Below are 18,357 nucleotides of genomic sequence, written 5' to 3' on the forward strand. Positions count from 1 at the left end.
TGTGTGTGTGAGTGTGTGTATGTGTGTGTGTGAGTGTTTGTGTGTGTGTCTGTGAGTGTGTGTGCATGTGTGTGCGCGTGTGTGTGTGTGTGTGTGTGTGTGTGTGTGTGTGTGTGTGTGTGTGTGTGTGTGTGTGTCTGTGAGTGTGTGTACTTACACAAACAGTTTCCTCTCTGAGATGAAGAGTTCAGCTGATGAAACTGAACTAAAGCACTGATTAGTAGTGATGAAGAATAAGGCGCCGATCCTGAAATACACACACACACTATTATTACGGAACAAACAACTTGAGTTTTTCACTGGCTGAAGGAAAATATGGGATTCACACAACATTGTGACAATTATTTCACACAATATCATTCAGTAAATTGTATTTCATAAATGAGTGCGATGCTACAGCTTCTGTTCTGTGATTCAAACACTGATGAACTGGATGAACGTGTTTCGTACCGGTTCTGAATCCCACTGGAGTTTTCCTTCAATCCGAAAAATATCGCTCCAACAACCAGAGCCAGGAAGAGTACGACCCCGATCTAAAGGAACAATACTCACATTAATATACAAACATCAATTAAAACTTCATCTTTTTCGTTTTCTTTCATTTTCTTTTTTTCTTTCTGCTTTCTTACTTTTTCTTTCATAATGAAATTATGACTTAAAAAGTTATACTGGTCATTAAAAAGTAAAATGATGACATACCAAGTCTAAATTAACAAATAAAATTCTAAATCAACTTATAATCAAGATATATACCGGTAATCAAGTTCTTGATCAAGTTATAATGACATAAAATGTTGAAACTATGTTGAAATTATGATATGCCAAGTTAAAATTATAAAATAAAATTTGAAATTGGCTTAAATTCTAATTATGACAAAAAGTTGAAATGATGACATACCAAGACTAAATTATGAAATAAAATTCAAAATCGACTCATAAAGTTCTAATTATGACATAGAAAGTTGAAATTATGCCATACTAATTTAAAATTACACCAAAAAAAATCGAAATCAACTTATAAAGTTATAATTATGACCTAAAAAGTTGAAATTATGACATACTAAGTAAAAATTATTAAATAAAATTTGAAATTGGCAAATTCTAATTATGATTAAGTTGAAATTATGACATTCTAAGTTAAAATTACGAAATTAAATTTGAAATTGGCTTAATTTCTAATTATGACAAAAAATTTAAATTGACATTCTGTTAAAATTACGAAATTAAATTTTAAATTGACAAATTCTAATTATGACATAAAACTTTGAAATTATGACATTCTAAGTTAAAATTACAAAATAAATTTTAATTTATTTTAATTCTAATTAAGACATAAAAAGTTGAAATTATGACATATGACTAATGTTCGACTGTTCGATATGTCAATCTCGACTTAGTCTCGTAATTATGACTTGGTACGTCACAATTTCAACGTTTTTATGTGTTCAGCCGTTGAGCGCCTGACCTGAGCGAAGGAGGTCTGCGGGTTGAGCATCAGGTTCCGGAAGGTTCTCTTGAGGACCCAGTTGAACTGGTGGAAGAAGGACGTGCTGTAGGTGATGGTTCTGGTTTTGGTTTTGACCCGAATGCTGTTCTGCTGACCCTGAACGATGCGCTCCAGTTCACCTTTGGTGTGTTTGAAGCTGGAGCTATTCCTGTATTCCTCCACTAAACGATCCTCGATGCCCTTCAGAGATGAGCTCAGCTGATCCTGGTCCAGTTCTGGCATTCACACGCATGTAGTGTGATTCATCAATCATTCAATTTTAAATTGACTTCAATTTTGATAATGACATAAAAAGTTGAAATTATGAAAAAAAAATCTAAATCAACAAATAGTTATAATTATGAAATAAAAAGTTGAAATGATGACATAAGTTAAAATTACGAAATAAAATTTGAAATTGACAAATTATAATTATGACATAAAATGTTGATATATGACTTATGTTTGACTGTCATAATATGTCATAATCTCGTCTTTGTCTCGTAATTATGACTTGGTACGTCACAAGTTCAGAGACGTTCAGCTGATCCTGGTCCAGTTCTGACATTCACACACACATGATCCTGCACTTTATCCTTCACTTAAACTATTACAAATGTGTTACTAAAGGCTTAAAAAAAACACATTATAAATGTTACATGGAAAACTTCAACAAAAAATTGCCTGGGCAAATAACTGAAATAAATATATTAAGTTTATATTAGGTTTAAGATGTATTAAAAAGTACCTCAAATTACTAAAACTGAAATAAAAATAAATTAAAGCTAAATAGAAATACTTAAACTACTAATAAAATTAAAAATAAAAATGACAGGAAAAAAATAAATTTCTCATGATATTTCTGAAGGATAAATATTATATATTTCAAATGAATTAGTTAAAATAAGCTAAATGTTAAACATATTAAAATCTCCATATTTGTGATATTTACACCCGAGGGCTGAATGATGTATTTAATATAGTAGTAAATATTTATTCAAATTCCACTATGGTAATATATATCCACTGTGGTAATTTATATCACTCCAGTGTGTGTAGATATTATATGAATGGACGGTTCTTGACTCCAAAAAAAGCATCAAAGTGGCTGTTATACAGCGAGACTGCAGACACACAGAAGGGTGTGTGTGTGTGTGTGTGTGTTCGCGCGCACGCGTGTGTGTGTGTGTGTGTGTGTGTCGTACCCTCACTGTTGTGTAACTTGTTGAGAGCAACAGCCGTTGAGTCTCCATTGATGACATCCAGGAAGAAATCAGCAGGGTTGTTATGAGGTTCACAGGTGTATCCTGACACACAAACAGAAGACATGAGAGTGTGTGTGTGTGTGTGTGTGTGTGTGTGTGTGTGTGTGTGTGTGTGTGTGAGAGAGTCTGTGTGTGAGAGAGTCTGTGTGTGTGTGTGTGTGTGTGTGTTCTCACCGATCTCACTGAAGTACTGCAGGGCGTCCTGAGCCGGCCCGTGATACACCATCCTTCCTCCCACCAGGAGCGTCAAGCTGTCGAACAGACGGTAGATCGAGTAGCGCGGCTGATGGATGGAGAGGATGATGGTGCGACCGTTGCGAGCCATTCTGAACACACACATACACACACACGCTTAAAAGACAGAATGTCTGTTTATGTTCATCTCAACACACACACACTTACTCACACACACACACACACACACACACACACACACATTTACATTTACATTTACATTTACATTTAGTCATTTAGCAGACGCCCTTATCCAAAGCGACTTACAAATTAGGACTAAGTTCAGCGAGTCATCATAAAGAGGCAAAAGCAACAACAACGCAGGAAGTGCTCAAAATACGAAGTTCAGGTATTATTCAGGGTAGCATAAGCCTCACACGCGTGCGCCAGGATTCTGAGCAGAACCAGGAAATATGAACATATCACACCAGTCCTCAGGTCTTTACACTGGCTCCCAGTTAGATTTAGGATTGATTTTAAAGTATTATTACTGGTATATAAATCATTCAATGGCCTAGGACCTCAATACATTGCAGATATGCTCACTGAATATAAACCCAACAGATCACTCAGATCATTAGGATCATATCAGCTAGAAATACCGAGGGTTCACTCTGAGCATGGTGAGTCTGCTTTTAGCTATTATGCTGGAACCAGCTTCCAGAAGAGATCAGATGTGCTCCTACAGTGGTCACATTCAAATCCAGACTCAAAACACTTCTGTTTAGCTGTGCATTTACTGAATGAGCACTGTGCCGCTGTTCGTCCGACTGTTTGTACTGTACTGTATTTTACTCTATTTTTCTAAACTGTTTTAATTATTCTTATATCTTTTAATTATTTTAATTTCTCCTATGTCAGCAGGGCATTTAGCCCGAAACTGTAAATGCCCACTCAGAAGGTGATAATGTGAAAGTGATTAATGTGGGTTTGAAAGTAGAACAGTATTTAAATGACGATATTAAAGTTTTCGTCTGAGAAAGAATGTGAACGCAGTGCTAAAGTGCTAAAGAAAGTGAAAACAACGTGTGAGTAAATGAGGGAGAAAAGAAAGTTAAAGGAAAGTTGATAGATGGAAGTCGTAAGAAGATTGAAGGTTAAAAGAAGGTTGAAAGATTTAAGTCTTAAGGGAATCCTTTGAAAGAAAGATCTATAATAAATATTCTTTTTTATTTTTTAAAAGTACTGTATTTTATTTTATTTTTCTAAACTGTTTTAATTATTCTTATTTCTTTTCATTATTTTAATTTCTTCTATGTAAAGCACTTTGAATTGCCATTGTGTATGAAATGTGCTACATAAATAAACTTGCCTTGCCTTGCCTTGCCTTGATAAGTGATGTTTCAAAGGGAAAGGAATTTTTTTTTTTTTTTTTTTTTTTTTTCTATAAGGTTAAGTGCTCGCGGAAGAGATTGGTTTTCAGCTGTTTTTTGAATGTTGTCAGGGATTCTGCATTCCGGATGAGGGTGGGGAGAGCGTTCCACCAGCATGGAACTGTAAATGAGAATGTTCTGGAAAGTGATTTTGTGGCTTTCTGTGATGGAACCATGAGACGTCGCTCGTTGACCGATCGTAGGTGTCTGGTAGGGATGTAGACTCGTAGGAGTGAGTGAAAGTAGGAGGGAGCTGAGCCTGTGATAGTTCTGTAAGCAAGCGTCAGTGCCTTGAACTTGATGCGAGCAGCTAGAGGTAGCCAGTGCAGAGAGATGAACAGAGGAGTGACGTGGGCCCTCTTGGGCTCGTTGAAGACAAGACGAGCTGCAGCATTCTGGATCATCTGTAGGGGTTTGGTCGCACATGCTGGGAGTCCAGCCAGAAGGGCATTGCAGTAGTCAAGCCTAGAGATGACCAGGGCCTGGACGATAAGTTGTGTTGCATGCTCAGTTAGGAAAGGCCTGATCTTCCTGATGTTGTGCAGTGCAAACCTGCATGATCGAGCTGTCTTTGAAATGTGATCTGTGAAGGTCAGCTGGTCATCAAACGTTACTCCAAGATTTCTGACCGATCTTGATGGGGTGATTAATGATGACTCTAGCTGGATGGTGAAGTCGTGCTGTAGAGACGGATTGGCAGGGAGGACGAGAAGCTCAGTCTTTGCCAGGTTGAGCTGCAGGTGGTGTTCCTTCATCCATGTGGAGATGTCCGCCAGACAGCTTGAGACCCGTGCAGCTACTGTGGGATCATCTGGTTGAAAGGAGAGGAAGAGCTGCGTGTCATCAGCATAGCAGTGGTAGGAAAAACCGTGTGCCTGTATGATGTGTCCCAGTGATGTGGTGTAGATGGAGAAGAGGAGGGGACCAAGAACTGAACCCTGGGGAACCCCTGTGGTCAGCTGATGTGCTCTGGATACCTCGCCTCTCCATGCGACCTTGAAGGACCTACCTGTGAGATAGGACTCAAACCAGTGGAGTGAAGTTCCTGTGATGCCCAGTGATGAGAGGGTGGACAGAAGGATCTGATGATTCACCGTGTCGAAGGCAGCAGACAGATCCAGGAGAATGAGGACTGAAGATTTGGAAGCAGCTTTTGCGATCCGTAGGGCTTCTGTGACTGACAGTAATGCAGTCTCAGTTGAATGTCCTTTCTTGAAGCCAGATTGGTTGACATCCACACTTACTCAACACTTACACACACACAAATGTTTTTATATGTATAACATATGATACAGTTAAGCAACATTACACAACCAAGAGTGCTGTTTTCTGAATGCCATCATGATTGAAAATGACACTGAATTCATACAACAGTTCAAAAAATGTTAATATTAAGTGCCTACTACTGGAGTGCCTCAGGGCTCAGTGCTGGGACCGCTTCTCTTCTCCATCTACATGAGATCACTAGGATCTGACATTCAGAAACATGTTTTATCCAATCACTGCTATCATCTAGCTATTGGAGTGCCTCAGGGCTCAGTGCTGGGACCGCTTCTCTTCTCCATTTACATGGCATCAATAGGATCTGTCATTCAGAAACATGGCTTTTCCCATCACTGCTACACTGATGACACACAACTCTACTTCTCAATCCAGCCAGAGGATCCGAAGGTAGCTGCTCGCATTTATAACAGACATTTCTGGCTGGATGAAGAACCATCACCTTCAACTACACCTTGTGAAGACAGAACTGCCTGTGGTCCCGTCCAACCGATCACTTCATCACAACTTCTCCATTCAGCAGTAGGCCTTGGAGATGTGATTGATGATCAGTTGAACTCCACAGACCACATTGCTAGAACGGCCCGGTCCTGCAGATTTACCTTATACAACATTAGGAGGATCAGGCCCTTCCTATCGGAGCTACACAACTCCTTGTCCAAGCGCTTGATCCAGAATGCTGCAGCAAGAGTGGTCTTTATTGAGCCGAAGAGAGCACACGTCACTCCTCTCCTCACTAAATTGCACTGGTTGCCAGTTGCCGGTCGCAACAAATTCAAGTCACTGACGTTTGGATACAGAACAACCACTGGCTCTGCTGCCTTTTACCTAAACTCATTACTTCAGACTCACGTGTCCTCCAGAAGCTTGTGTTCTGTAGGTGAACGTCGTCTTGTGGTGCCATCTCAAAGAGGCACAAAATCTCTTTCTCGGACCTTTACCTAGACTGATCGCTGCTGGAGGAATGACCTGCCAAACTCAAGCAGAGCTGCTCAGTCCATAGACATTTTCAAGAAACAGCTGAAGACGCATCTTGATCCATTACAGTTTTTTTCGATTGCTAAACGACAGTGGGCACACCTGGAGTCACATGTGCAAAACTCTAACTACAGTCTGCACAGCAGCAGTTCATGTGGACCAAAATCTAGTTCGTTTTTCATTGCTTGAACACAGTTTTCAAAACTCTACACACTTATCCCATGACTTTAACCACAACCTGCACAACACTGTGGATTTACAGCACTTTGTTCAAATGCTAACACACTGCTGTCAAAACTGTGAACCACACATTCAAAACAGAATAGATTTCAGCCTTGTGCCTTTCAAACACTGATGACTGCAGTTTCAGCTGAAAGGCTAAGCAGGGGTCTTGTTTTAGACTTGTTAGTGAACACACACACACACACACACACACACACACACACACACACATTTTAGTACTTTTAGTTTCTACCTTTTTTTTCTCATTACTGTAATTCCGTAAATTACTACAGACTATTTAAGCAAACTGCTAATTTTCATTTACCTTAAAGAATTGTTATGTTCTAAAAATTTTAATAAATCATGTGAAAGAATGTCACTCTTTTCTTTGAAGAAAACATTACTTTGTATGAAGTCACTGAAATTGTTCAAACTGTAAAGATGAAAAGTTAGTATTTTCTGTATTGGTGTTTGATGCTAGTGTTTTTCCTCTCAGTGTGTTCTGAGTGACAGTGTGTGTTACCTCAGTGAGGGTTGTGTGTAGTGTGTTTCCTCTCAGTGTGTTCTGAGTGACAGTGTGTGTTATCTCAGTGAGGGTTGTGTGTAGTGTTTGGCTGCACTGAGCCTGTTTTGAGCCATGTGTTAAGAGTTGTGTTGCTTGGAGTGAGTTTTGCAGGTGATGTGAACTGTTTAGCTCAGGTGACTGTTGGTAGTGCAGACTGTAGTTAGAGTTTTGCACATGTAGCTCCAGTTGTGCTCACTGTCGTTTAGCAATCGGAAAAAACTGTAATACTAACACTCTCTCTTCTATATCTATTTATAAAAATTTAAAAAAGTACATGAAGTACATATACTGCGTTAGACTAAACTGGGAAACTATGTGACTAGCTATGTACGTAAGTCACTTTGGATAAAAGCATGTGCTAAAGGAATAAATGTAAATGTAAACGAATAATTTGAGTCACAGATTCAATGACTCATTCATAAACAACTGCCTCATTCTTGAATGAATCCGTCATTCGAACGAATCGTTTGAATGAATGACTCAATGACTCACTCATTAAGACGGTCACCTGCCGCCACCTACTGGTGGTTTAGTTTCGTGTTTAAAAGTATCATTCTTTCCCCAACATTTCTTATTTGTTAGGGTTAGTGTGTAAGTGTGTGTGTGTGTGTGTGTGTGTGTGTGTGTGTGTGTGTGTGTGTGTGTGTGTGTGTGTGTGAGTGAGTGAATGTGTGTAAGTGTGAATGTGAATGTGAGAGTGAGTGAGTGAATGTGTGTAAGTGTGAACGTGAATGTGAATGTGAGTGTGTGTGTGTGTGTGTGTGTGTGTGTGAGAGTGTGTGTGTGTGTGTGTGTGTGTGTGTGTGTGTGTGTGTGTGTGTGTGTGTGTGTGTGTGTGTGTGTGTGTGTGTGTGTGTGTGAGTGTGTGTTTGTGTGTGAGTGTGAGTGTGTGTGCGTGAGTGAGTGAGTGGGCGTGCATGCGTGTGTGCGTGTGTGTGAGTGTGTGTGTGTGTAAACACACTTCTTCAGAAGCATGAGGACAGAGTTGGCAGTGCTGGCGTCGAGGCCTGTCGTCGGTTCGTCCAGGAAAAGCACAGATGGATCGATGATCAACTCCATGCCGATGTTCGTCCTCTTCCTCTCTCCTCCCGAAATTCCACGAATCAGCTGTGTGCCCACCTGTGAACCAGCCAATCAGAGCAGCCGTGAGCAAAGCCATATTTTAGTGTTTAATGATTATAACTCCTGAAGTGTGTGTTGTGTGTTACCCGTGAATCTGCCACTTTGCTCAAGCCGAGCTCCTGGATGAGTCTCTCCACCTTCTCATCTTTCTCTCGTTGTCTGATCGTCCTCGGGAGCCGTAAAGCGGCTGAGAAACGCAGATTCTCCCGCACAGTCAGCGTCCCCATGACCACATCATCCTGACACACACACACACACACACACTGTCAGTGTTTATACCGTGACTGAGCACTTTCTGAACACGCACACTTTGAGACGGAAGAAGAGTGTCTCGTGACACGCCTGGCGTGATTTGAGATTAGATTAAAGAGTTATTAGATTTAGAGGAATTCAGACTCCAGAAGAAAACAGAACTTATAGTAACTCTATTACACCGTACTTACACTCTTAAACATATTTAGGTTACACTTTATTTTAAGGTGTCATTGTTCTAGTGTAATTATATATTTAAGTACTGTGTAATGTAATATTAAGTAACTACATGTACTTACTATAGGGTTAGGGTAGGATTAGGGTTGAGGGTTAGTTGCATGTAATTATGCATAATTTACTGTTATGACTATTTACAATATGGTAAAGCTGCTGCTTTAAAGCAATCTATTGTAAGTTCCTCTGCAGTCAAGTGAAAATTTTTCCCAGTGAAAATATTTTCTTTTTTGTTTGTTTATTTGAGTGTATCCTGACATTGTTAAGCACTGTGGTTGTTTCTGAATGTTTTATACAAATACATTTGAACTTTTAAACTTCTTCATGCCTTAAAATATCTTGAATGTAACTCGACACCCTTGCCTCATTTAGTATGCGCGGCCCCATGAATATGCAAATGAGCCCCGCCTCCACTCACTCACAGCAGCTCGGATTCCCTGATTCACTCACTCAACTTTACTCCAGTAAACGCTACACAATGTTTAATATTTTGTTTGGTTTAATTCAGTCATATATGTTTGAACCAGAAACTGATTCAGAAGATTAAGACTAAGAGCGAATTCTACAGGTTTGTCTACAAGTCGAGAGCATGACATTAATTAATATGATTAGCCTTTTGCTTGAATACATTATTGAACAGCTAATAATGAGTTGCTAATGTCACAAAAAACATGTTCCCGTTCGCTATCTCCGCCCTCTCATTGACGGGTTTGGTCACATGATTGTGACGGTTCTATGAATATGCAAATGAGCCCCACCTCCACTCACTCACACAGCTCAGAGATCCACTCGTTGATGATCACACGTTGATCTGATTGGTTACAAGGTTTCAAAGCGTGTTTTTGAGACTGTCTTTGGTTCACTGCAGTTTTAAGGAGGAAAAACTCAGCAATGGCGTGAACTTACACATGGTTTGTTTTAAAGCATATACACCCAGACAGCAAATTAGTGTCGACCCAGATCCGGCCCACATCTGGTACGCGTTAAATCCACATGTTGCTGTCTGGGCAACATTAAAAACTTTATAAAGGTTCTTCAATGCCAATAAAGAACCTTTATTTTTAAGTGTGTATGGAAGGAAAACAAACTAAACTGCTCGAAAGTTACACTCCTACTACTCTAATCTTAGTCAGCAATCTCACAAATCCCTTAGTCACGACACGTTTTGTACAGAAAAAACGAGTTCAACTTCCTCTTTAAAATGCTGAAGTCAGTTTTAGAGTCAAGCATGAGTGTTAAAGTTGAGCGTTTGAGCTTCAGACATGAATGATTCCTCAAATCTCTGCTGCTTCTTTACTAAGTGTTTGTGCTCACAGTTTATGAACCAGTTCACTGCAAAACATGCTTTTCTTACTCAGTGTTTTTGTCTTGTTTCCAGTCCAAATATCAAACATTTCTTAAATCAAGATGCAAAATGATCTGCCAATGGGGAGAAAAATTATCTTAATTCAAACAGAAACAACATTATTTTTCTCCCCATTGGCAGATCATTTTGCTTTTTTTAAGCATCAACTCACTTCATTTTTATTAATTCCCCCAGAAAACAGGACATAATATCTTATGTCATTTTACTCATCTAGTAAATGCATCTTGATTTAAGAAATGTTTGATATTTGGACTGGAAACAAGACAAAAATACTAAGAAAGAAACGCATTTTTTTCAGTGAACTGCATTGATTTGTTTGGAAAAGTGTTTATACCTGCACTACATATCCCGACAGACACTTGAAGTTCGGTGGTTGAGGCGCTCCGTCTATAAGAACCTCTCCGGAAAGTCCAGCGGGATCCTTACGAGCCGCCAGAACATCCAGGAACCTTCATTAAAACATTTAAACAACATCAGTGTCACGTCTTGTCTAGTCATTAGTCTTGTATATGTAAGCCCTCATGTTTGCCGTGTGTGTTTGTCAAGTATTGTTTGTGTAGCCACTGTTGGTAAGCGTTCTATTCTTGTCCATGTTTTGAGTTCATGCCATGCTATTGTTTTACACTGCAAAAAATGCTTTTCGTAATCAGTATTTTTGTCTTGTTTCCAGTCCAAATATCCAAAAATAATAACAAATCAAGATGCATTTACTAGATAAGTAAAATGACAGTATATACACTAGATTTTTTTACTTTCTGTTAAGAAATTAATACTTTTATTCAGCAAAGAGACAGATAAGACAGATCTTACGATGATTTCCCGCTCCCGGTCGCTCCTAATATGGCATTCAGTCCCGGCTTCATGATGCCACTGGAGAAAATAACATACAGAATTATGTAATAATTATCATCACCTCGTTTTCTTCTTCATCATCATTATATAATTAAATAAAACCAAATGTAAACCCAAACACACACGGGATTCTGATTGGATGAGCCACATTCGAAGCTATCGTGAAATGCAGTTTCTTTTTGGGAGACCAGAATATTTTAATATTAAAGGGGTGGTATAATGCCCTTTTCACAAGATGTTAAATAAGTCTCTGATGTCCCCAGAGTGTGTGTGTGAAGTTTCAGCTCTAAATACCCCACAGATATTTTTATATAGCATGTTAAAGTTGTCACTTTTTGAGAGTGAGCAAAAACACACAGTTTTTGTGTCTGTCCCTTTAAATGCAAATGAGCTGCTGCTCCCGGCACAGGGGGCGGAGCTTCAAGAGCTCATTCATGCACTGAACATTTTTAAAACGTTTAGCCTTTTATGCTCAAACCGAAGTTGGAAAGATGGAGAGACTCAAGAAGAAGTGACAACATGTAGACAACAGGACGTTTCTGAATGGTTAGTTGATGATTTTATGCAGCTGATGTGACGTGTTCCCGGGGGCGGGGTTTATGTAAATTTTAGGGTTGGTGATGTCACTAACCCGGGAGGAATGTGGTGTAGTCTCTACCAGCCGTTTGTTGTAGTTCTTAAAAATCGATTTCTGTAAAAGAAACTATCTCGCTTTGCTTTGAACTTTGAGCGTTGTAAGTTTGCAGATGTTGTTTATGCTCAAACAGCAACATTACACACTAACTAAAGTTAGAAAAGTCAAATCATAATCAACCACCCCTTTAATATTTAATCTACTACTGTATATCAAGCGCTAGCATGCTGCAAATCACTTACAAACACCGGATGAATATAACGAGTCATGATTAATATTCCCTCCTATTCCTCAGAGTTATTGGAGGAAACACCCAGACCTGACGAGCGCATGTCTCTGATCGGCGCAGATTAAATCATTTCATAAATTCAGATGAGGAAATAAACATCAGCACTTATACAACCAGCTCAAACACACACACACACACACACACACACACACACGGGTTAATGATCACACTCAGATGAGCTGACAGCAAACACAGGAATCCTGTACAAGGGTCGAACACAAGAATATTGGCAAAACATGTCAATCTCATTACAGTGGAAAAGACTAAAAACAGTATTTTAATAAATGACTAAAATTAAGTTAAATGATCTTATTAAGTATTCAAAAATAACATTTTGAAAAAGTACAATTAATAATGTACAATTTTGAAATTCTACGGTTATAGTTTTTGCTGTAATGAATGCGTCAATTTTAAGAAAGAAAAAAAAGAAAATATTAGGGGCAAAAAATCAAATAATTGCAATAAAATATTGAGATATTAATACTATTAAATAGATCATTTATATTTTAATATATTATTTATTTATTTATTACTATTATACTATGTATGTATGTATATATATATATATATATATATATATATATATATATATATATATATAAAATATTTAATAATTTATGAAAATATTAATATACTGTATAAAAAGAAAATTGTGTTCTGTTTTATTAAATATTAATACTGTGTTCTGACAAGATGATTTTCATAATTGTATTACAGTGATAAGAATGTGATTTTTTTTGCATTGTTATTGAAAATTTTAGGGGGTAGATAAAAAAAAATGCAATTTAATTTAAAACATTTTTATTAATTAATTTAATTTTAATTTAAAAGTGCTAAAAATACGCTTCATTTAAATTCTCATTTTCCAGAGAAATGTATTAAGGCTTTGCTCTTGCCATGTAAAACGACTGCGAGTGACTCTGTCGGATGTGGAGGGTGAAAACCAGTGATTTGGGAAGAGAAATGAAGATTATTCAAGACCGTCCTGTTACGTGATTTCTGTTCTGTGACTCTTATCTGACGGCAGGTCAAGGGTCGAGGTCTGATGGCTGAAGCAAACCCTTCAAACCAAACACTGAAAGAAAGCTGCGTTTAGTTTGAGCGAGTCTTGTGTTTTCCGCTCTCGCCGTGTGAAAGTTCAGCGCTATTGTTCTGCCGAGACTTTCATGTCGGAAAATAACCTGGACACAGCGGGGTGTGAACACGTAACACCGGTCATCACGTTATGAAAGCATGTGTGTGTGTGTGTGTGTGTGTTCGGTAAACATGCACATGTGTAAAGTGTGTGTGTGAGCTCATCACAGGGTGTGTGTGTGTGTGTGTGCTTGTATAACAATGCTGTTTCTACACTGCAAAAAATACTTTTCTCACTCAGTGTTTTTGTCTTGTTTCCAGTCCAAATATCTACAAATTCTTAAATCAAGATGCATTTACTAGATGAGTAAAATTACATAAGATATTTTTGATTAATTCCCCCGGAAAACAGGACATAATATCTTATATTATTTTACTCATCTAGTAAATGCATCTTGATTTAAGAATTTTTAGATATTTGGACTGGAAACAAGACAAAAACACTGAGTAAGAAAAGGATTTCTGCAGTGAACTCAAACACATGTGTTTCTGAGGGCAAATTTCGCTGGAGTTGGTTGAAACATCTCCATACTTCCTTCCTGCAATTCACACAAGCCCTCCCTGGTGGTTTCCTCAATCACACAATCACACGGCGCATGTTACCCCGCATCACGTCCACATGTTCTCAGACCCACGACCTCTGAAAGGATCAAATCCAGGAGTGAACACACAAGAATAACCAACACTACCATCACATTCATTCATTCGTTCGTTCATGCAAGGGCCAAACGTGCCTCTGTTCGCATCGACTCCGGGATTCTCGGAGGGTACAGAAGAAGAAAAGCGAGGGAGAAGACAAGTCTGAACAAGAGATCTGCTGGCCACCAGACGTACACAAGACTGAACTCAACATCTGTAAAGGGGGACGTGTGAAATCAAACTCAGAATGAACCAGATTCGGTGACAACTACAGTATAAATCACAGCTAATCGTCTCACATTTGATGAAGTTTGCATAAATTATTGTGTTAATTTTTATGTTTGTTAAGCTTTGAAACTATTTCAATTGTATAAAGTGCTATAGACATAAAGGTGACTTGACTTAAAGGAGTGGTTGATTATGATTTGACTTTTCTAACTTTAGTTAGTGTGTAATGTTGCTGTTTGATCATAAACAACATCTGCAAACTTACAACGCTCAAAGCTCAAAGCAAAGGGAGAAATCACTTTTTAAGAACTACAACAAACGGCTGGTAGAGACTACACCACATTCCTCCCGGCTAGTGACATCACAAACCCTAAAATTTACATAAACCCCGCCCCCCGGAACACGATTTATAGATTATCAAGACAGAATATGCTAATCAATGACTAGAAGATAACTACACATCAGCTACATAACTTCATCAACTAACCATTCAGAAATGTTGCTTCTACATGTTGTCACTTCTTCTTGAGTCTCTCAAGCTGTTGAAGCTCCGCCCCCTGTGCCGGGAGCAGCAGCTCATTTGCATTTAAAGGGACAGACACAAAAACTGTGTGTTTTTGCTCACCCTCAAAAAGTGACAACTTTAACATGCTATATAAAACTATCTGTGGGGTATTTTGAGCTAAAACTTCACACACACACTCTGGGGACATCAGAGACTTATTTTACATCTTGTGAAAAGGGCATTATACCTCGCCTTTAACATGGAAAACTAGTATTACTATAAAAACATAACTTAACAAAATAGATACAAAAACAAACCAAAATAAACATAAAAACAGAGAATAATCCATAAAAAATGTAGAAGAAATACGAGCATGCATGCAACATACAAAAAATAAAAACATGCATACAAAAACACCCATTAAAACATGCATGTAAAATAGGGGTGTAACAATATATCGCAATACAAAAATGCAACAATATATATCATGGATAGTGACAAAATGTATTGTGGATAGTTCAGCCAAAATGAAAATTACAGTGTGAGAAAAAAATTCTGGTTTTCAGAGTTTTAGTGTCAGTACTACATTAAACTCCTATATATAGTGTTGAATATAATGTATAATAATGCACTGGGGGAATATTAGTGTGTCCTGATAATGCCAGATTACCAGGAAAAAGTGTCCTACATGATTTTAAATATATCTAGTCAGAGATTAAGCATATTCATCTAAAATAATTCAGTATTTTCAGCTTCAGAATCATGAATATTGTTATTCTGGTGTCTCTATTGTCCTGTGTGTTGGGTTTCAGCACCAAGTCCAAGAATATTCATTCACACACACAGTGTAATATCAGATTTAGCATTTTAATCAACTGTTTTTTTTGTTAATCTTTTATCATAAGTCTTGGAGTATCGCAATAATATCGTATCGTGAGTTCAGTATCGTGATATGTATCGAATCGTGACATGAGGGTATCGTTACACCCCTAATATAAAAACATTAAAAAAATAAAAGCATGCATAAAAAAAAAAAAACATGCAAACAAACACATACAAAAAAACATGCATACAAAAATAAAAAATAAACATGCATACAAAAATAAAAAATAAACATGCATACAAAAATACATTTAAAAAACATGCATACAAAAAAATTTAAACATGTATACAAAAAAACATGCATTCAAAAAAACAAAACAAACACAAAATTCATGCATCATCTTTGCACCACTATAACTCCACATTACTTTTATGCAAAGTTTGAGTTTCAATGCAAAACACACTGTGGTTTAAAGCTGGAACATATCCACCATGTTACTGTTTGATTACCACAATCACGTACCATGGTATTTGGATGTTACTGTAAGGTCAGCTATTGCCATAATACAGTCTCATATAATAATCAGCAGGATTTTGATATATTTACCAGGGAGCTGAAATTCATAAACAATGGTGTTTATATGGTGCTTTCAAAGATACCATGGCATAGTTTTTTTGCACACCACTGAATTTGTATATTTTCCCTTCCATTTAAATACAATGGAAGATAAATATGGTATATTAATGCAATATTTTGGTAACACTTTATTTTGATGGTCCCTTTTGAACACTCTTGACTATAAGTAACTTTACAACTACATGTCAGCTCTACTCATACTCTACTAATACTCTAATGAGAGTTAGTGCAATGTTACTTATAGTCAACAGAATGTGTTAAAGGGACCATCAAAATAAAGTGAAACCAATATTTTTACATCAAAAGATGCACATTTTTGGAAAGGATTCGTTTTATTAAGGAAAGGAAAGAGCATTGAGTCATTTACTAATTTGATGGAAAAATCTGCGGATTGTGTCGCTGTAATATTTTTACTCAGAAGTCTTCTTTTGTTGTTGTCATTGTTTGTTTGTTTTATTTTTCCAAATTTGTTCAATGGTTTGTTTTATTGTCCCTGATATGTTAGTGTGTAACCACCTGATGTAAGCAATATTTGTATTATAAAAAAAGAATAATAAAATAAAAAGATGCAAATGTGAAAAGCGTAAAGACTCACTTGAGGTCGACAAGGATGTTCTTGCGCGTGATCTTCCTCTTGCAGAGGAAACCACTCTTCATCTTCACGTTATAGTTGATGTCGTGAAAGCTCACGGTCGCTCCTCGCCGGGACGCTGAAGAAGACATTCTGGTGGACACGTGAGTTCGGGACACATGATTCTCCAGATCCGTGACGCTGGTCAGCTGAACAACCGTATCTGCCATCGTGAACACTGAGGAACATCAGAGGAACATCAGAGGAACATCAGAGGAACATCAGATGAACATCAGAGGAACATCAGAGGAACAGGAGAGGAACATCAGAAGAACAGGAGAGGAACATCAGAGGAACATCAGAGGAACATCAGAGGAACAGGAGAGGAACATCAGAGGAACATCAGAGGAACATCAGAGGAACAGGAGAGGAACATCAGAGGAACATCAGAGGAACATCAGAAGAACAGGAGAGGAACATCAGAGGAACATCAGAGGAACATCAGAGGAACATCAGAGGAACATCAGAGGAACATCAGAGGAACATCAGAGGAACATCAGAGGAACATCAGAGGAACAGGAGAGGAACATCAGAAGAACATCAGATGAACATCAGAGGAACATCAGAGGAACAGGAGAGGAACATCAGAAGAACAGGAGAGGAACATCAGAGGAACATCAGAGGAACATCAGAGGAACATCAGAGGAACATCAGCTTCATATGGAGCCTTTAATGAAGAACAGCAGCTTCACACTGTAAAACATGCCTTTCTTACTTAGGGTTTCTGTCTTGTTTCCAGTCAAAACGAGACAAAAATACTGAATAAGAAAATCATGTTTGCGGTGAATGCAAGGAAATTCAAGTTTATTTATATAGTATATTTCATACACAATGGCAATTCAAAGTGCTTTACTTAGAAAGGAATTAAAATAATCACAAAATACTTTACAATGAGGTAGTTAATATTTTCCCATGGTGATTGTCTGTGGTGTTCTTTCGTCATTTTAGTCAGATAACAGATTCTCAACAAACCTGATCAACTCATCAACATATTCATGCATTCATGCGTTCATGGTATTTGAATGCTACTGTTATTGACACTTAAAAAATACCCAGGTATTGCCGTCATATGGTAATTACATGGGAGCTGCTATTCACTAACCAATGCTAAGATTCTTTCAAAAATACCATGTTTTTGACACTCATGATATGATGTATGATATTTTTGAAAAAGCTCTACATGGCATTTAAACACCAACATTAATATGGTAAATGATGCTGTTTGAGTACGGTTTTTGAGCACTAATGTTTTTTTGTTTTTTTTTTATGCTTTACTAATTAGGCTACGAATATACGAATCGAACTTATTCTGTCATAAATATAAAACATAAATAGAACATATAAATATAAAAACAGCGCTAATGTTTCTTATTATGATGAGCAAAAGCACTACTTACTTCATTTCTCATCATGTTCATTCATATCTAAGCAAAACATATGCAAAACTTTGTTGAAATATCCCTCCACGAGCTTCACAAATCAATACAGACCAGAACAATCGAGGTCGTTTTTATCCGAATACCGGAAAAATACCGATTAACCATCGATTCTGTGGTTTAGAAAATCCGCATTCACACACACACACACACACACACACGCACACACTCA

General features: G+C 37.7%; 1 protein-coding gene across 5 annotated transcripts in view; it reads right to left on the reverse strand.

The window, feature by feature from the left end:
* abcg2a (ATP-binding cassette, sub-family G (WHITE), member 2a) overlaps positions 1 to 18,357 on the reverse strand; it is a 25,836-nt gene that overhangs the window by 4,937 nt on the left and 2,542 nt on the right. For 2 of the 5 annotated variants that reach the window (XM_082145892.1, XM_082145891.1), the window contains exons 2-11: positions 16,714 to 16,927; positions 11,189 to 11,248; positions 10,713 to 10,827; positions 8,613 to 8,765; positions 8,366 to 8,523; positions 2,926 to 3,077; positions 2,692 to 2,793; positions 1,466 to 1,722; positions 451 to 533; positions 158 to 247 (exon numbers count right to left, since the gene is read on the reverse strand). In XM_082145892.1, coding sequence (XP_082002018.1) covers positions 158 to 247; positions 451 to 533; positions 1,466 to 1,722; positions 2,692 to 2,793; positions 2,926 to 3,077; positions 8,366 to 8,523; positions 8,613 to 8,765; positions 10,713 to 10,827; positions 11,189 to 11,248; positions 16,714 to 16,919 — 1,376 coding nt within the window. In that variant the 5' untranslated portion in view covers positions 16,920 to 16,927. Of the gene's footprint in view, positions 1 to 157; positions 248 to 450; positions 534 to 1,465; positions 1,723 to 2,691; positions 2,794 to 2,925; positions 3,078 to 8,365; positions 8,524 to 8,612; positions 8,766 to 10,712; positions 10,828 to 11,188; positions 11,249 to 12,154; positions 12,236 to 16,713; positions 16,928 to 18,146; positions 18,333 to 18,357 lie in introns of those variants that run through there. The other 3 variants (XM_082145890.1, XM_082145894.1, XM_082145893.1) reach the window with 3 other exon arrangements.

This window comes from Leuciscus leuciscus (assembly GCF_965113295.1).
Source record: "Leuciscus leuciscus genome assembly, chromosome: 18".
Classification (NCBI taxonomy): domain Eukaryota; kingdom Metazoa; phylum Chordata; class Actinopteri; order Cypriniformes; family Leuciscidae; genus Leuciscus; species Leuciscus leuciscus.